Genomic DNA, 20429 nt, shown 5'->3' on the forward strand with positions numbered 1-20429 from the left:
CGCCCGACCGACGGTTGTGCTTACTCGTGGCTCCGATACCGTCCCGAGGCTGGACCGGCCGCCACAGCAGCAGAACAACCAGGCAAGCCACATGACCGACCTGGTGTCACACTTGGAAGCGTGTGTCGAGCGTCAATTGACGGCCGGAGGGACAGGCAGACAGACCGAGCGAGCGACCGATGCCGCGTGCCGGCGACCTTTTTTTCAAATGTTGTTGGGGTGTAACAGCAGCAGGAGTGTAGGAGTTAGTACGACGGGTTCAGCGGCAGCAGCAATCGTATCGGACAGCGAGTAAAACGATGATGACGCCAGCACCGCGATCAACTGGCACGCCCATCGACCTTTACGCTCTCTAAACGGCGCGGCACGCTTCACTGGACAGTGTACGATGCAGGCCGCCGTGCATACATGCCTCATCATCGTTTCTAAACACGAGGGAGAAGAACAACGAACGGCACGAATAGAAAAATTGAAACCTTTGAAGCGACATGACTAGCTGACAATCCACATATACCTACTATATGTTAGTCGTCCGCCGACAGATGCTTCTCTTCGGTGCTTGTGACAAGCGCGACAAAGGCACAAGTTGACACGGCGGCACGCCGACGCCAGGCCAGTCCGTGAAATGTCCATGGTCAGTCCACTGGACAGCGGTGTCGTGTTTCCTCTGCCGTTTCTCCTCGACATGCTCCGTTCCTCGAAGGGATTCTTCTTCGAGGATACGGATCAAAATCTCGACGTCGGCGTCGTCGGCCGTAATGCTCGAGGCATCGATAATAATAATTGCAGTCGTTTCCTTTATCGTCCCTCCTCCGCGCGTCGGAGCGAAGTTTTCTGCTCTATGTTTTTTCTCGATCTGGAATTAGAAGTCGATCCGCCTTTTGCAATCGAGAAATGGATTTCCATTCGTGGAGTTTCTAGTTCGGACTGGTCTACAAGAGGAAATATTCCACGAGAGCATCTGGGAATCGCTCTGACCAGCATGACAAGCCCCGATCAATTGTCAACGTCTAGCTGCAGCCAGAGATCGGCTGATTCCGCGGTGCCGTGATTGGTTAACCCAAATGTAGTTGGTTGACCCGTGTTGTCAACGCTGACGTCTGCGGTCGTTCGGTTTCGAAGATCTCCGTGGACGATGAGAGCAGCTGTTGAACACAACTGACGAACCCTTTCGTTCTTCTGTTTGAATAAATTTCCCCGTCCAGCAACAGAATACTCGAACCGGCAGAGGGTGAACGCGACGGGACAGACCGGAAAAAAATCGGACCTGGACGTCGACTGCTCAGCCTCAAGATTCGGTCGACGGGGTAAGCCCATAATCCGCCGAGTTCGTACGCCCCTCCATCAATAAGCTCTTTTCATTCGCCGTTTACGAAAAACCCGACACGCAGCGGAGCTCCGCCTTGGAACGAGTGTCGGTGTTTACATTGTTGCTCGTTTCCCTGCTCGCTCGCGCGAGCACTGAGCGCCCGATCCTTCGACTCAGCCTGGCCAGTCTGACTCCTGTTCGTTTCATCGAAGAAGACCCAAGGGGCCCATAGCTTCCAAAGTCATCACTACCGGCAGCAACAGCCGGTATCTAATTCTGAATTATTGCAAGGGCTATCACGATGAGATGGTTTTTGCCTGGATCGACCGGTGGACCGAGCGAAGTACCACAACGCTCAACCACATGGGGAGGGTCCGGGCTTTTCCGCCCGGCGGATCGGGCGACCTGGAAATACGTTCGAGCTCCATCCGACCATTGAGAGCTCGCCGCTCCTCGGAGTTCACCGCTGACTCTCCGAGTACGAACGACCGGAGGCAGACCAGTGCGCACTCGACACCCGCACTCGAAGATGTCGGGTATTTCTAATGATTGATGCAAAGTCACTGGTAAGGAATATCTGAACCAGGTCCGGAAGAGAATCTTCTCGATGACGTACCTAAAGTTCTCTCTCGGGACCGAAAAAGCCAAGTTCGCGACTTCGTGGTGCGCGATTTCCATGCCTGCGAACCTTGCTCAGATTGTCTGATTGTCGGTGTTTCGGACCTCTGGCCTATGACTCACGGTGTTGGACATCGGACTCAAGACCTCTGTCCCTCCTCCTCCTCCTCCTCGCGTGTGTGCGCTCGAATGTGGACATCATGAGGCGATTGAATTGCTTTTCTTCGCGTGGTTCCGCTGGCTATCTTTCTGGCTAGCCCACCGAGTGAGTCGCTCTTTTTCGCTCTCTAGCTCTACGAGTCATTTTGACGGAACGATTGATAAGCGGCGACGACCGCACCAACAGCAGGGTCGCGCTCGGAGCGCTGCTGATTTCGACAGCAGCGCCATCTTCCTCCACCGCGTGAACTACGAGAGTTTTGCGCCAAAAGCCGAGCATCCCATTGGACGCTCCCTCGCATGTTGCTATAAAGGACCGAGCAGGAAAGATCGTTCACTCACTCGCTTGTTGGTTTCGTGGCAGAGCGGCGTCGAGCGTTCTACATCGGTCGTCAAAGCTCACTGGTGTTGTGGCCGGCTAGTCGGCCTGCCTACCCGTACATCGGTCTTGTTGTTGTCGTCGTCAAGGGCTCCGTCCATTTTGGATAAACATTACGTGTTCGACAAACGGTGAATGTGAAGTTTCGACGAGTCTATCTTCGACGCAAGAAACATCGCATGCGAAAATGCCCACAATCGTCCCTCGGTCAGTACCGGTGAAGATCACCAGGGATCGTTCCACGACCCCACCCTCACCACGACTGCTCAATATCCGGAGATCGTCTCCGGTGGCGAGATGTCTTTTCGGACCGCCAGATAAGAAAGACACGCTGGAGTTCGCCCGTTTAGAGATCCGCAAAGAGCAAGAGCGTCTCATCGAGAAGTACAACTTCGACTTTCAAACCGATACCCCGCTACCGGGAAACTTCGTCTATGAGCCGATCGACGACGTCCCGGAGTGTTTGCGGGACTCGAGGTCACCGAAGAAGAGCCCGGAAGATGTCGCTCAACGGAAAATCACCCGTAAGTAATCTCCTCCTCAAGTCTTCCGTATCTTGAGTTCACCCGATCTCCGTCCGACGGAGATTTTGCATCGTTGTCAACCCGCCTGCAGCTCCAACGGCCTAAACAGCTGAGCGGCCGGCGGGCTGGCTGGCAGGCAGACTTCGCTGGCTCGCTATGGAGTCGCGGTTGTAATCGTCGCGGAGCTCTTTCGCTCCAAAGCGACGCCGCGTGTCCTGGATGCGACACCGAGCGTTGTTTTCCCTCGTATCACGCCTCGCTGACGAAGTACTTTCCTATCGCTTGCAGAATATATGGGAGTCATGAAACCCTCGAAGCTGTCGTTGCGTAAACGGAGGCCAGACGAGGAGATCCGTGACGATCCTGTCAAATCGCCTCGCGTGGAAAACGCCGCTTGAACGGTCCCTGACAACGAATCGATTGACGATAGTCCTCGAAGTCGGTCAAATCGAAAACATGTTTACTGACACGTAAACTAAATGGAAACAACTGTCACAAGAACAAAAACAACAACAACAGCGGCCACGACAACAACTAGGACGTCCCGAGCTGTGGGCAGTCAATCGATGCGGTTACCAATAATCCTGCGATCTCGAAGGGACTCATCTGTCTCTAGTCAACCCACCCTCGCAATCTACGGAGTGAAAACTGTCGCGTCGCGATGGACGAAGCTCCGCTCTGTACATGAATGCATCATATTAGTCTGTAAGAGAATCCGGGTCGGAAAACAGGATATCGTGTCCGGCAGTCACAATGTATATACTTAGGCCGGATAGGAGAGTATTCGATTTTTTTGCGCGCTGTAAAGGACCGACAATCCACAAAGCCAAGCATCCTAATATATTTCTAACTTTAGTAGAGATAGCCAACTGGACGACGGGCAGAGACGAAAGGGACTGGATAATCATGTTGAAATCGTTGTACATTTCTCTCATTTCATCCCTGTCGAAAGTTTTTCCGACTCATCGGAACGCATAATGAAAGTATGATTCGCTTCAAAGGAGCCCGTCGTCACTCCGTGTCGTTCGAGTATCTGGAAGACGCCGCTCCAACGACTTGCAGAAATGCTAGCGAAACCCCACACTGATGTATGAGGTGTGGTCAGAAAATAAATTATTCAATGTCGCTTCGCGATCATTTCCGATTCCGGAAGGAACAACTATTCGAAGGGGCTAATCGTCGTGGAGCGCGTCTACGACTCGAGTGGACACGATTGTACCGATATACGGAGACTGTAACAAGAATAAACTACGCTGAGAAGATATTCTATGAAAGAACAAACTGCCTCGTTCTCCTCTTCCCCCTCCTCATGCGTTTCGACTTCTGTCATCCTTTCCAGTAACCAAGAACCTGAAGGCACCAACATCTGTCAGAAGGAGCTGCGAGGGCAAGATCAGTCGGCGTCATCAATCAATTTTCTGATCCATCCGACACGCCACGACGCGATCGATTGAAATTCTGTTCGTCCGCCTGGTCGCCTGAACTCCAGAGTCAGAAGGAGACAATTGAACTTCGGCTTGAAAGTCTTCTGCCGAGGACAGACCAGAAGTGTCAAGCTCCTGACGATACGAAACGTGGAGCACGATTGATGTCGTCCTCAAAGCATACATTCAGGAGAGCGATTTCATTCTGACGAGCATAGGGCACCTCGTGGGTCCTCGATCGACGCTTGCGTCGTCAACGGTCTGAGAGAACGCTTGCGACCGGAGCGACGGCAAACGGAAAAACGTTTATGCACCGTAGGCGAGAGAGAGAGGAAGGAAGAAAGTAAGTCCACCAGCTCGCTCGCCGAAAGCGCTTTCGAGACCGCTGTTGACTCTATCTGCGTATGGATTCAAGGCCGCTTCAGTCTCCTCCACTGCTACGACGCTTTTGACGGCAACGACAACAGCATTGTGCGTTAAGCATCGAGTCGCCCGCTGTCAGCGTGGGCGGACTGACGAGCGAGCGTGCGTGCGTATGACTCTGTGTGTGTGTTCACGTTCGTTGGCCCCATTTCTCGCGGGCCATCGTTCCATGGCCATCCAGCCGTAGACGTTTTTCCGCTGCCACTCGTTGGCGAACCAACGTAGGTTGACTGCCTCGCTCGTTGGCGGTAGACGTCGACGCTCGAACGCCTTCACTGCTACAGACTCAGACGGGAAAAGCGACGGATGCAAAGCTGAGAAAATTCGCTCCATGTCGAGTTTGCCTCGAGTTTTCGTATCTACGGTGTCCCTCGGTCGAGCGACTTGAAGGAGGAGGAGGAGTTGTCTGGTATTCCCGGCCGCCGTCCCTCGTCTCCGTGAATATTCGTCAGTCACCCCGTCACTTGATCAGTCCGATTGAGCTAAATCATAACAAGCGGTTGTTTATTGCCGATTAAGTGGGCACGGTGCGCGCAGCAGCCGTTGGAATAGGCGAACGAGCGAGCGACCGACCGACCGAGTGGCTGCATACATGCATTCGACTGACTCCCCCCTCCCGCTGGATGTTCTTCAAAAGCATTGAGCAGGGTGATGTATGGTCGGTCCCTCCGCTGCGACCAATGCTTCCAATGGTGCCGCCGATCCTCGATAGAGAAAAAGACGAATATATAAGAGGCCCCGCACGGCCGAGAGTCCCTATGTGGAACAGAGAACACCAAGAGAGTCGGACACCTTTGAGCTCATTTCGGTCGAGTCTGTCGCAGCGACCCGGGATCCTCTTGCCGATCGTGAGCTCTGCAGAGAAGCTCAGCTCTTGAGGCGACATTCTCCCCGAACCTGGAGCTGGAGCTCTCCGGGAACTTCGGGTGGAACGTGGGTTCGATTCTGTAGATTCCTTATACGCTTTCCTCCAAAACGCTTCATTCTCCTGCGTTGAATATTGGCTTATTCGGAAGCTTTTTCGTTCGCCTGGTTGGTCACTAAGTTGTCCGCTGGTTCGGGAACGACAGCCTAGCTCAGATGCATCGTTGGTTGATTCGTTGGTTATCCTGCCGGTTTATGGTTACACTGATAAGAGAATTTCTATTGTGAACCCGCTTCCTGGTCAGGCAGTGCGAAAGAAGCAGCACCAACGACCGATAACTAGAATGCGTTGAATAGACAAGGGTATCTATGCATGCGCGCAGGCGTACATTCGTTGGCCCTGCTTGGTCTCGCTTCCAGACCTCGCAGATAAAGACTCCTCCAGGTCCATCGCATCGATTCGGACGATTTCCGAGGAGTGACACGTCGGTCCCTTACTGGAGGGGTTTTCAAATCCAGACCATAGGTCTCAACGTCGAGAACATCGTCCCTGTCCACGTCCATCTTAGTATTTAAAGATCTGACCCGAGCTGGAGCGATGGAGCGCTAGAATTTGGAGTTCCTTCCGGTGCTTTCCAGCTACACGATAGGCAGGCTCGCCGAATCGATCGAGATGTATTACAGGAATCTTCCCCTTTTCGGAGCCGAGCATCCGGAGAAAAACTATCAATCGGCCTCTGGATCGGAATAGAAGAGTTCCCATAGCCGTACTCTCTTTCACAGCTATTCCTTCGGTGAAACTTATATGTCTTCCGGAGACCGAGCCTTCGGCGATACGTCGGAGGAAAAGTACCGCGAGAATCATGAATCAACGACATTTTGTGAAAACTCTCAGAGAAGTTTACGGACGGACGCCGGACCACTACAAGGGCTTCCTTCCCAGGAATTTCGGCAGTGCCCCGCGGAATTCGGCGCTGAATGAATTTGCTTCAGACCGCCTGTTACCGCTGAACGCGACGCGGCGTGTGTGCCTCTGGTTCTAGGTTTGAGTATGCTCTCGGTCGGTCGACCTCATCATAGTTGCCGAAATCGTGTAGGGTCGAAATCGGTGTCCTGTCATGGCCGAGCACAGAGCATGCTAACGTCAGTATGGGGGAAGGAGGCCTATGCGGACCTGATCGTCGCTGCCGCCGCCGCCGACGTCATCATGATCACCGCTCCAACCTGACATGAACAGGTCCTGTACGTATTGTGTGGGTTAGGCCGCTCGCTGCTCGCGTTCGGCTGGGTCGTTGATTACGTCTGCGTCAATCGAATTGAAAGGTCATCAGCGATTTCGTCTTCCCATCGTGTCGGACGGGATCGCCGGAGAATAGCAGATTCAATTTGTTGTTCTCGTGCCGCCGACGCCACGGGGCCGGTCGGCATCCCGTCCTCGCTCTCACCGAACGGTCGAACTCGCCAACGTGTGGCCGCTCGCTTCAGGGAAGCAATAATGTCAAACCTACTCACAAGTAGACACAGTCAGAGAATATCTGCGAAACGTAACGATTTTATTGAGTTGTTGTCGGCGGGACCGCCGCGCATCGGTCGGCGGCGCTCGGACCGACAAACCGTCCGTCCGATCGAGTGACTTGCCGACGACGCGAACGGCTCATTGGGGCAATATGCTTCGCGATACCTCCGCTCTAGACCGGTATCCATCAATTGGATGAACAAGCACCTCGAGAGAGCGACTATTCTTTGATCCGTGCCTGGGCATTGTTGTCGGCGCTTGTCGTTCCGCTCTCTTCGTTCTTTTTCTCCACTACCGCCCCTGCCGCATACGACCACACAATCGTCGATGCCGCGTTCGCCACTACTGCTTCGACTGTCGCGGTAAGGCATACGGCTCGCACTTTGATCCGCGTAGTCCGGGCCACGTAGAAAGGATTGGAATCTATCACTGTAAGCAGAGAACGTCAAAAGAATGCTCGCTATGTGAAGACAAGAATGTCATTCGTTGACGGCGTCAACAAGTCACGTGGTCCAAAGGCTTTAGACGCACCCCCTCCGCGAAATTCGCAGTGACCCGAGTGGAGCTTGGGTTGCTGAGAAGAAAGGATAAGGGATATCGCTTTCATTGGGCAGGTTCCTCTGATGACCTTCTGCGTTTTTCGGGAGTTCGCTTTTCGGCTCTAACGAAGATCATCCCGAATGATCTGCCGGGGAGCCACTGGAGCCGCGAGCACTAGCGAAAGGAATCGCTCATTCTAATCCGCTTCCCCTTATTCTGGTTTGATTCCCTTATCGACGTCGTAAGAAGTAATCGTTCTTGTCGTCGTTCTTCTCAAAGTCGTACCATGCACTTCCCGAGAAGAGCTCGTGTGTTTGATTTTTCAACGGAATCTCCTCCCACATCTCGGTCCGTTTTCACTCGTTGTTCAAACAGTTGTGCTCGATGCCCAGATCGGCGGACTGGCCACGTTCGACCATCGTAACTTAACATAAGCCCACTGTTCTTAACCACGGCCGTCGAGCGGGAGCAGCGTGTACAACGAAAACGACGACGACAACAACATCAACAACAACGACGCCGACGACGACCATACCCTCGGAGGGGTGAACGATCTCTGGATGGCTTCGACGTGGACGACGCACCCTGAACCATTGTTGTTCGTTGAACTATTTTTCGTGCTGGGCCTTATTTTCGAAATAAGATTGGGTCTATGTAGTTGACAAGCGGATCTTGCTCGCTGAGTCGGCCGGCGCGCTCGGCTAGCTCGTTCGTCGTAACAGCGACGTTTGCTTAAACCACTAGGTCTAACCAATGTTTTTCGGAAATCGTGTCTACTTGTCTATCCTGTTGTAGATGTTGGCATCGCCTATCGCCGTTTTTAAAAATAGCGCGCACAATCCGATATCTAGCTGCTCTGAGTCCGTTCATGATCCAGTCTCAGGGTCTCACATTCAACCGTGGACGACACTGGATAATGAGCTCGATACCATATCGGCCACGAGAGGATCCGGCCGTCCGTCTATTTTTCGGATCACGACGGATATCATACGTTTCTGGTTGATCGGGCACCGGCGAGAAGTTCCCTAGTTGCTGTCCTTAAATTCGGAACCCCGGAATGTCGCTAATCTCAGATTCTTTCCGAAGGAGTAGGTATTGCTCCGACAATCTACGGCTTGAGGGTTCAAAGAAGCACTTGTGGGGAAAGCCTTGTGAAAGCTTGTGTGATCTATGTTCTCGAGGACGATGGGAAGCGTTCCATTTTCGAGCTGTCAGGAGGTCTGATCGCGCCCGTTACCTGACGTCACGTGTTCCGAAGGGGTCGCTTTAAACGTCTGGAGAGCCTTACGCATATCTCAAGGTGAAAGCCTAAAGCAACGAGAGTGACGTCTGGCTTCAGAGAGGTTTGCCCATGGAAATACGATACGGTCATGTGAAGGATCTCTCACATGCCCACAACGGTCGATTGTTTGGATCGCACGTTTCTCGCGCTCAGAGCAGGGGAACCCGACGGCTCCGACGTTGACCAACACGAGCTGGTTACCATGTCGAAGAAGGATCGTGTCTAACATTCCGATTCGAGAGCGAGCAGCTCGACGAGCGCGGACGGGAGACGTAAGCCAAGCGTTGAGCCTAAGGCTGAATATTTCGGGAAGAAAGTACTTGGAGAAGAATTTCCGAAGAATCCTCCTCGGGCCGATGGCCGAAAATCGAAACGGCACCGGCTTTGCCCAGAGGTCCGCAAAGGTACCTCCATGCGTACGCATTCGAACGGTCGGCAACTGAACAGCTAAGAAAAGCTTCATTTGGCGAGAAAAGTTTTTTGCCCCCAGTCGATTTTTCTGTAGTGCTGTAGTGTCGTTCTTCTCATCCTCCTTCAACTTTCTTCAACGCTGAGGCACCGTTGGGGCCTCCGACCGATCGATACAGAACACGCCACGGCTAGCAGCACCACGACCACCATCGGCATCATTGGCGGCGGCGGCGGCAGCAGCCGGAGCACCACTACTAGCAGCGAGTCTAGAAATATTACCGGCCAACGAATACATCCGAATGGACGACCAATCGACCAAGGAAACGTCGGGCGGCGGCGGACCGTCCGAGATCTCCTCCGCGCGGCACATCCGTCTAGGGTTTCTTGAGCGCTCGGACCGATGGATTCGGACAGGAACCCGTGATATCGGAGTTGGGAGACTTCCCAATATATCTTTCTTGCAATCCCCGGGGAAGAGATGGGCTCCGTCGGACGGCCAGTTGTAAGCGTGACCGCCGGGTCACGGTCGACCATCGATATGGAAGTCCGATGCTCGAAGCTCTCCTTCTCTACGATCGCACTCCGAGACATAATTTCATGTAATTTTCATTATGGGCCCGCATGCGACTGTTCGGACCAACGGACTCTGGGATGGACAATGTCGGCGATATTGTGCCGACGATCTTCTTCCTCTGATCGCTGTGGATCTCTAACGGCCGGTGCTTCTCTCTATGTCCGCGGTGTCGTCATCTGGTGCAGATTTTACGTTGACTGTTTTGTTTCTCACGGGGCGGTCACCGATACAAGATAATGCAGCCGACCTGCCTGCTTCGATCGGCCGACCAACAGACGGACCGACCGACTCACCGAGTAATCTTCTTCTCAATTAGGGTCTGAGACTTGAACCCTGGGTGCCGAAACCGAATGGTTTCTGCCGCTGCTCGACTGGCCGGCTCACCGATTACAGCGAGACTGGGATGAGCGCCAGCCATTTGAAAGTCTATCCTGCGGATCGGACAAGTGCTAGCGATTGAGCGAGCGAGTGTGTGAGTGAGCGAACGAACGACCGACCGAGCGACCTAGCACACCTGTGGATCAGCTGACGACCCACAATGCCCCACCTGAAACATTCCGTCTGTTCTAACGGTTGGAGAGGCAGCAGTCTCATCGGCGACTACACCCTCGAGAGCTAAATAAGTTTCTGACGCTCACTCGATGCATTCCGCGATCGGGAGATCGAGGAACCCACGCTTTCGCTCTTAGGTGTCTCGAATCATTATCGGCGGGTCGCTACATTTTCTTGCTTTCAAGATAAAAAAGCCGCTGGCTGTGAAGGCCTCGAGATCACATGGGTTACCTGCTTGCGGTGGCGGCTGCGGGTGTGGTATCTCTGTCCGAGCACGCTTGAAACGCGAACCCTGAAAACAGCGTCACCACCAGCAACAACAACAACAGCAACGGCATGACGTCAACCCCGGGAAGCGGTTTCTTTGATTCTTCTTCGAGTTCATTTATCCCTGAGAACGATAACATTCGCGATTGCCGATAGACAAGCCTGTCTGCGCAAGAGAACGCCCAGACCTCTATAGCAGTTCGAGAATCTGCTTTTCATCATTATCGTCCCTGGAGTCCACGTCCCATGCGAATGATGGGAATCGGATACCCCATTCGCGAGAGGCGCGAAAAAAAACGTCGATGATTCGCTTTCCCAGAGGACCACCCCGATCCTCCTCGAGTGACAGTCACCGTACCGATCAAAACTGAGCCGGCAGGCCGCAAAAAAAAAAGACGAACGATAGAAGAGAAAACGCGAGGAGAGAAAAACAGTGTGAAAACATAAAAAATAGCTGGCTACGCTATATGACGACGGCGCGGGAGGTTTCTCCCGATTTCCTGTCGAGCCGTCCGCTTGACGGTCGGCGATCGAGTGAATGTGAGTTGCCATCTTCGACGCCTCTACAGGTGTACGCGAACTGGACGAAGATGATGCGGAAGGCCATCACCGAGCAGATTTTTTTTCTCGCTCGCTCATAACGTCTGATTGACAGACTGGAATGAGCCGAGTGGCTAGCCAGAGTCGAGGGCTGCTCCGTCGATCTCCCTGCTCTTTGTGAGCTTCAGAAGCGTCAGCTGCTTCTCAGACATGTTCGACTGAGATTGCAGTCGTCGCTGACGCTGCCGCCGGCCCAGCCATTGAGCCCCGTCTGTTCGAGCTACCGTTTCGACGTCCGTGATCCGTCCCTCTACGAAGCAGCCGACTGAAAGAGTTATTCGAGTTGCGTGTGAATCATGATAAGGATGGATCGTTGTAGAATTGGTGTGCAATTTCCTCAGACCTGCTACGCCTTGACGTAAACACGTCCGTAGAGATCTTTCCGTAATCAACTCGTTTTAGTCTTGGGCGTCCACGAGAATTGTTTTCGTCCGACCTCGAGGGGATCCTAGCGTGTCCGATCTGAGATCCGTCGCCGCTCATGGGACCAGCTTCTGAATTCTGAGCTCCGAAAGTCTAGGGGCATGGAATGGATCGAATAGTGGCGTCTTGCAGTGGACGCGGCGGAAGGCGCGTTTTTCGCTCCGTGGAGAAGCGCCTCTTCGCTCGGGGTGCGAAGCGACTGTACGGGAGCTGAAATGAGTTTATACGGTTTACTCCTTAAAAAGCAAACGTTGCCTCAAGCTATCTAGCTGGGGGCTTTTCTGATATCCGCCAAATCTTTACGACCCCGAGTTTCGTTTTGCTTTGCCTAGGAGCCCTGACACAGCCGGTCAGTTACGTTGCTTCGCCGTTCCGTGGGTCTGCACGCCCGTCTCTCCAAGATTTCTGTTGGACCGGCGTCCCCTCCTGGTGCCATTTCGTTTTCTTTGTCGCTTATCGGCCGAGCCAATAACTAAGCGCCGTCCATCTACTCGTCTGTGGGAACTCAGTTCATTAGGTTGACGTAACGGAGCCCATTGGAGGTTTCGGACACCTGTTATTCCTCGGAGGGATTTTTCGTTTCCCAGAGTAAGTCGCTTAATTGAATCGTCACCCTCGTCGTTCTCAACGACAACGAATACCTCAAATGCCCACACAAGGTAAAAGAAGAACTGTTCACGAGTACGACACGACAATAATGGGAATTCGCAGCTTCCGAACAAAGAAGCAACGCCCCGCGCTCCGTGAATACAATTCACAAACACAGGGGAGGAAACATAGAAATACATCATTACTGTCGGTTGATGTCAACAGCAAACAAATTCTCCTGGTGAGAAAAGACGCTCTCCTGCTGTCTGTGTAATTCGCGAATTTCGGAAACGAAATTCGAAAATACCTGTAGACGAGCCTCGAAACGAGAATGAAAGAAGATCTAAACTCGCCGGTTCCTCTGACGCTGCGACCTGTTCCCTGAATTTTGAGAGGGTAACTGTCTGCCTTTTCCCGCTCTGAGTTCTTGTGTACTTTGAGATTCTGGTATTTTACGTTCCGAGCGCCTCTTAATGGTTAGTTTATGGCGTGGATGTAGGAGCCAGGAGCGACCGTCACTGAGACTTCCTAATCGTCATCGGAGGAGAACGAACAATCTGCGACAATCGACCGGCCGACGATATTCTCGTCTGTCAGTCCGTGCTCCTTGATCAAACAAACGGACAGACGCCTTCTCAGAGGCCCGAGAGACATTCATCTTCCCCATATCGGAAAACGTTCGCGCTCGGAGGACTGCTCTGGATCCGCGAACCAATTACACATCATCAACTCCTCATGTCGGGCTAAGCTCAGCACCCAGTTTCGCCCCTCTGCTCAACTTCGCAATACCGACATGGAGAGAAGGCAGGTCGAAGTTCCCGCGTTCCATCCAAGCGCCCTCCCGCGGGGTTTTGATCCTAGGGAATTCGTTCGTTGGACCCGACTCCAAAGATAATTTGTTGCTTAAGAAAAAGTACGCTGTCAGATATCAGGTCTCGATGTCTCCATCGCGCTCGCTTGTAGAATCGAGGCTCGTTATCGACGGGGCGCTCCGTCAAATTCAGACCCGTACTACGAAAGCACAATAAATTGAACTTCTATCGAAGACCCGCAATGATGGCAAAGTGGGTATAGAATAATTCGGCGAGAATAAATGATATGCAATTGGTTTCCGTATTTTGATCGGTAACCACTCTATCGACGCGCGGAATTCTCACATAAATCTCCGGCGCTCCGAAGCTGCTGAGAAGAGGCCATATCCTCACTGACCAGACGTTGCCATGCGTTCGTTAGCGACCGTGGATGATGGCAGCGCGGCGGCGCGGTGGCAGCGAGTCGATCCTCCGTGCGCTACCGTGAAACTGAATGCGCTCGCCGAGGCCGCCTTGCAAGGCAGCAGCTCCAACGAGTCGAACGACTGCCGAAACTCCGCTCAAAACGTGAACGGGATCAGGGAAGGAAAAAGCAAATAATTAATTGAATATGTAAATAAGAAAACGGTCCCTTACTGAATGCTCCGGTGTCCGCCAAAAAGCCAAAAGACTGCAGATTGTTATCGGTAATGTTAATTTTCCGCTGCAAAACCGACTTGACGGTGTAGAATACAGCCTTCGCAAGCGACCGTAACGATGTTTGTCTTTTCGAGATCGATTTCGCCCTGACGTTTTCTTGAAGCTGGATCATCATCCGGGCGCCTTTTTCGGTGGGAAGTTGCTGTTTATCTCGTGGCGAACGATTCCATATTCATATTGCGCCCGAAAAACTCGGCGCTTCTTTCATAATCAAGCTTCCGGCGATGATGCGACGTCCGGAGGTTGGTGCGTTCCCAATAGAACGGTGATTCTTCGATTCATTCTTCGCCGTTATCGATATGAGCAACAGAGGGGACTACTGCATTTTGAGATGTCCGTAGGGATCCCGAACCGTGGGTATGTGATTGTTCTGGACGAGTTCTATCTCGGATTCCGTGGGATCCTCCGATACGATGCCGCCTTGGTGCAAGATTCGGCTCCGTAGCCAGATTGAACACAGGAGACACCACCCCTTGGAATCGCATAAGTGAGTGAGCGTGTACCCGTAAGATAAACATTTGTGTGTCGCAAAAAGGGGTTTTCGTGTGTTGTGGTCATGAGCATCGCTAGCGTAGAAGCTCCGCAACCCATAAAAGATTCAGTTATGCATTCGCGTTATCAGCACGCTACCGGATAAGCAGGTCACATGAATAATCGAAAGCCAGAAAACGAATGCCATTTAGTGGTAACGATGGCTTTTGGCTCTTATTCCGTGAGTGTTCATGCACCGGCGAACTAAATTATCGGTTCGGTTCCTTGTCTTTCCGATGTGGTGTTCATTTTCAGCGTCATATCTCATCGGAAGCGATCAAATACGGGAGACGCGCGTTTCAGCTTGACGTGATAACATTCAAACATAACTTTCAGCCAGAACGAATGCACGAATCCGATCCATTTCCATGCCATCTCGTGAGGGGTTCTTGGCGCCGTTGACGTCCACGGCATGGCAGTAGCGGCAGCAGCGACAACAGCAACGACGACAAGGATAATAATGTTCTGTCGTTTACATGGCTTTGCGTCGACTTCGTGGTTTGTTCGAGATGGTCAGGCGGTATGCGATTGCGGACGGAATCGAGCATCGGTCGAGGTCTTGTGAAACAAATTGGATCTGCCGAAGATATGAAAACAAACGTGCTCACGTCGAGTTTCAGCAAATCGAGTTAATAAATCGTTTCGGATCCGAGCGAGTCTCACGCTGTCCCTTCTCACATGCATCGGTTTATCTTCTGATAGCGTTTCGATCCCGATCCTCCACCGTCCTCCTGCAAACCAAAGGAAGGATCTATAGGGGATCCGCTTCTTGTCAGAACGCTTCTGGGACCTACGCATCTTATGTTCCCGCTTTCAGGAGTCGAGATGACAAGGATCGCTTCTCCGATCGCCTGACACCTCTCGAAGAGACAAACTGGCCACCTTATCTTGGCTGATCGTTATCATGCGCTATCCTGTCAAGTTCGTAGGCAGATAACCATGCTAGTCAGTCCTGAGATTCGCCGACAAGCCTTAGGTGGGGCGAGTTCGACGCAGGCTGACTGCTCCGAGTGTTTATGGCTCATTGTGTTGGACGGTGCAGGGTCGCCTAGGACCGACTCTTGACTCCCCATCGAACACAGTCGGAGTCATTCGTTTTTCCTCTTCTTCTAGCCTGTTCACTTGATCGCTCGTCCGTTCAAACAGAATAATACGTGCTTCGGTGAACGAGTTCCTGCATTGTCACCATGGCTTCCTTTACTTGGTCGCGGGAGCCACGTCAGTCGCTCAGAAACTTCTGCTGTTAGGGCAGTAGACGACGTCGCTTTCGACTTCGCAGGCTTGCCTCCGTGATCGCTGGGAGAACGTAGAACCCCAACGGCCGTATTGTTTTCTTTCAGAGGTGAAAGACCTTCCTCGGACCCACCGACGAGCGAACGGACTGTCCACCGCTGTCGGTGCGTTAGCCGGTGGACATCGTGAAGGCTTCTGACTATGAAATGAGATTAGGAGTAGGGGATAGAAATCTTTCTCGGGGAGAGTATTCCTCGAAAGCCAATTCAAACGCCCATGGAAGACCTTTCTTGCAGGCTGGAGCGTAGTCGGGGAAATCGCGGAGAGCAGGGACCATCTTGAGACCCGGCTCGATGAGATTTCTTCAGGCAAATCCCCTTATAAGGGCTCAGTAGGAGTTGCGTTATAGTTATCCGCAATTCGAACGTTCAACGGCTAGTCGGCAGGTCTTCGGGGATATCGTTCGATTCATTTTTCTCCCATCACCGCTCCGTCGCGGATTCAATCTGATCGCATTCTGTCGGTCTACCCAACCAATCATCGGATTACGAGTGGAACAGGACCGATTAGGAAGATAGATACGATTTCTACTCCATTCGAACGGCCACACAGATCGGGACGCTCAAAAACCGTCGGAGTAGTTCGGCTAATTTACGGAGTAGCCTACAAGAACGACGCCGATTTCGATCACTCTGTACGAGAACAAAGGCGCTCGGAAAAATAACAACGATCAGCGAAACCTCCAAACGAACAACGCGATATTTCCAAACTATAGATTGCGTCGTTGGACTTCAGTTTGTAAAATTTCGTTTGGCAGAGGTTCCCCCTGCTGCTGCCGTCACAAGATGAATAAAGTTATTCTCCTATCCGTCCTCCGACGTCCGGTATTCTTCCCCCGGAGCTTTTTGTGGCCTTGGGGATTAACAGGGATCGCAGAAACTCGGTATATATAATAATAATAACGACAATAACGAGCCGGCCACATTATTCACAGAGTTATAGCTATACCTCGCTCGCTGTCCGAAGAATGAGATTTTCTGTTGTCTGCACGGTCGCGCCGGTCACCGTAACTGGATTTCTGAATTCCTATAATTAATGGTCTGGTCGGTATTCCGGCGTTACAAACGTTATTCCGGCACGATAATTCCAGCATTATTCTGACGTCAGTCCGCACCTGCACGATGGTTTGCTTCATCGTCCACGCAGCGACTTCATCAGCCATCATCAGAAAGTGTCGAAATTAATGATTTCCGATTTTCTCTCCGCATCCTCAAGTTAGACTGAATGCTGGCTGGAAGTTGTTGAGAGGCCTGAGAGTTCTTCAAGCGTTCAAATTAGGATTGTTGGATTGATTGCTTGACAAGAGTTTGTGTCGAGGTTCTCAGTACGGATATTCGGTCTCAAGGGATTCCGATCCACACATTTTCGGCAGCAACCTCCCCATCTTCTGCGACTCTCGCGGTTCGGACTTTCGAGTGCTCTGGGTAATCTAGTTCCATTCCCTACCCCTCCTTGGATCGAGCTGTAATTCATTTCGTTATCCTGCAGGCTGCTCGCCCTCGACGACGAATTTTAGAGTTTCTTCATATCGTAGTTCGATTTCTTTCTCATGTGATCTAAACCGGATCTCGACTGTTCTGTGAAGGAGCGTGATTGACACCTCGGGGCTCGAGGGCAGTCGCAGCGAGCATAGCCCACGGACAAAGTTCTTTATGAGTACTCACGATTGGGGCAAATAATCGAACCTGAGAACAAATGTCTGTCTTCTTCCAACGATTCCACCTGACACGCAAACATTCGTTGAAAATTGCCTTCTTGTTCGGACCGTCGTTGTCGTTTGTCTGTGGCGTGGGTTTTATTTCGACAACGATTGCGACCGAAGGTGGCACAATTTATGGCCGGTAGCGCGGATTCCGGTGCATGCAAAAAAAACGAATGATTTGCCGCCATAGTCCACGAGAAGGACTGGTAGTCTGGTAGGATGGATCGGTGGAGGTAACGTTAGCGTCTCGCAGCTCGGTGGGTATAGTTTTCGTTCGAATAGCGAATCACCCACATTTGCGAATGTCGATGTTCTGACAGACTATAAGTCTTTGAGCAGCAGGGCGTCGTCGGTGTCGCCGCACGTTCAAGAATCGAGAAAGCCATGGACTGCGAAGAAAGGCCGCTTGACTGCCAACTAGTAGCGCGCGCCGTCTTGCCCGCTTTCGTTGTTGATCGTTTCGCTTACCGACCGACCATATTTCCAGCTCCCGATCGGGATTTGCTAGTATAGTCGAGCGCGTACGGGGAGAGTAATCTGCGATCTCGGTCGTCGTGATTGGTCATTATCCTTGGATTATTCGAAATTCCGCGACGTAATTGCGAGAGCTCCGTAGTTAGAGCGAGAAGTTTTCGCCTAGCGTGTGCTTTCGAACCTATTTAGTGGACGCTCGTTCTGGTCGATAAATCCAATGCCCGATTGTCAATTACCGCGATATGGACTGGACGAAGGAATGAGCGATCCGCATCACAGCAGATCAAGCGTCCCGGATCGAGCCGAGTACCAAACGGAGAACCTATCCCGGCAGACGGAGACTCTTGAAATGAGCGATATCGTTACGAGCTCGTGTCGAGCTCCTCATCTCATCAGCGGAATCAGCGAGCCTCGCAAGTAAAAGTTCTTCCGAAACCGTCGACGGAAACTTTATCGTTCAGTGCTCCGGTCCGAATGAGAAAAGCTCGTAAGCTCAATCCCGACTGTGGAGACTCTCTGGATTCACGATCACGCGGGGAAACCGACGGCTCAACTTCGGAGGCATTCATTCTTCCACGTCGTCGCAGAGGACGCAGGCTCGGCTCTTCCATGAACAGCAGAGCATCCTCGTGATACAGATCGACCTGAAAGAAGCTCAAGAAGAAGAGACAGAGGTTCCGTTAAGGCCTCTCGTCATCTTAAACCGCCGTCGGCGGGTGACTGGAGAAGTCACTCGATGCTCATCTTCATGATGGGACTGCTGAAACTGCTTCAGCTATCAGCCACTCACTTAGAAGCCTTTCAATTCGTTCCTTGACCTCCTCTGTGTTTCTAGTGCGCTTAACGTCCCAAGGCCAATCTCATCGCATGGATTAGCTCAGCGTCTAGAACACACACCACAAATGAGGCAAATCCTATGATAATATCTGAGCGTCAGCGACACTCGATCGTTTTCACGTCCATCTTCCGTCGGAGTGCATTCTAGCTGCGGGATATCCTACGCGAGACCCTTATCGGCTGCGCTGAGATCTGCAGCGACAAGAGCCGATTAATCGAATGAATGTAGTGTGAAGTTCCGTCGGCGATGAGATTGTGAAAGCGCGGCTTACGAAGATCCCTTGTCTCGTGGCTGAGTTGCGTGTACGTTTCGCATGTTCGTGACTTTACGGTCGGATTCTCGGCCGACCATCGTAATTAATATTTGTTTGTGCACATGATCACATTTGTGTGCGCAGAATGCGCCTACCGGCTCGCTGGTTCCTTCAAGTTGGTCGGCGGAATAGTACTGCCGGTCAGCTTGACTTTGTAGTCTGAAGTGTTCCGAAGTGGATGTTTGTTTATGTCCGTCGTCCGAAGGAGGAAACCACCGACAATGAGCGGGTTGATCTATTCGCTGAGCATGGGCGAGGACGCTGCGCCACGAGCGCCGCTATCGCGTGCTCGTCTACGCTGTTTGGGCAAGGGGTCTTGAATCGTTTTCGGAGAAGAGCTCCGGAAAATGAAGTGAAACGAGAATCTTTCCTCTTGCTCTCCCGAGACGCATCATCATTCTGAAGAGTTGAAATCTCAATCGACAAATTGGGTAGTCTCCCGAACCTATTATGCGGTCTTCAGCTTTGATGCCGACGTGGTGATGTCGGCGGGTCCTCCGCCTCAATTGTACCACGCCTTGTGCAGTTCCAGAGCTGTAGTTATTGCCGCTCCGACTGCCCCTTCTATTGCCGCTCAGCAGCTTACATGAAGCTAGCCCGCGGTTCTATGCAGTGGCGAGGTGGATATTTCCATAAAAACTTCATTGTCGAGAGTTGGCAACAAATTCGCTCTGCCTTTCGTTCTCATCGATCATCTGCTGTTTTTACTATCAGCCGAATCAAGAGGGGAAAAGAAGCACACCAGCCGGAGGGCGAGATCGAATCCCCGGAGAGTCGTTCTAAGACGTTTCTCTGACCATCTCAGTCAGCCTGGCTGAGAGAGATGGTGCTGGTTGCTGGTATACAACAACGAGGACGACTACATAATGGATGGTAAACGAGATGACGGCAACCGAGCAGAATGCATCGCTGTTTCTGTGAATGCCGTGTAGTGGGAACGTATTTCTATTAACCCTCCGGTTCGAGCGAAGCCGCAATTCTTCTTTATGATCGATAGATCAGTCGACGAGAATCCGCATGCGGAGCCCTAACGATCAACAACACTTGCCGTGGCTTCCGATTCCGTTCCGGCGCAATTACGGTCTCGGCACGGCGAGTTGATGGATTCCAGCCGAGAGGAGCTTGAGTGGTGGAAGTCGAGATTCTGGCTGAAGAGTCTGAGCGAAGAATCACTCAGCCACTTAGTTAGCTCAAGAGGAGCTCGATAAACATTTCGACTTCTGTCGCCGACGTCCAGGGTTGAAAGAACGCGGCTCGAAGTTTCCATTCTTCTCCTGCGCAGGAACTCCCCAGATTCAGACGGCGCCCTGTCCC

General features: G+C 52.2%; 1 protein-coding gene across 1 annotated transcript; it reads left to right on the forward strand.

The window, feature by feature from the left end:
• Window positions 1-2428: 2428 nt before the first annotated feature.
• LOC100902949 (uncharacterized) lies at window positions 2429-4263 on the forward strand. The gene is made up of 2 exons (XM_003747267.2): window positions 2429-2989; window positions 3278-4263. Exons 1-2 carry the CDS (start codon window positions 2653-2655, stop codon window positions 3385-3387), a joined length of 447 nt encoding a protein of 148 aa, XP_003747315.1. The 5' UTR covers window positions 2429-2652; the 3' UTR covers window positions 3388-4263.
• The last annotated feature ends 16166 nt before the right edge of the window (window positions 4264-20429 follow it).

This window comes from Galendromus occidentalis, unplaced genomic scaffold (genome assembly GCF_000255335.2).
Source record: "Galendromus occidentalis unplaced genomic scaffold, Mocc_1.1 scf7180000077515, whole genome shotgun sequence".
Classification (NCBI taxonomy): domain Eukaryota; kingdom Metazoa; phylum Arthropoda; class Arachnida; order Mesostigmata; family Phytoseiidae; genus Galendromus; species Galendromus occidentalis.

Coding starts and splice junctions, on each gene's coding strand:
- LOC100902949 (XM_003747267.2), top strand. CDS start 2,653: ATGCCCACAATCGTCCCTCGGTCAGTACCGGTGAAGATCACCAGGGAT. Junction 2,990..3,277: donor CGCTCAACGGAAAATCACCC/GTAAGTAATCTC, acceptor TATCGCTTGCAG/AATATATGGGAGTCATGAAA.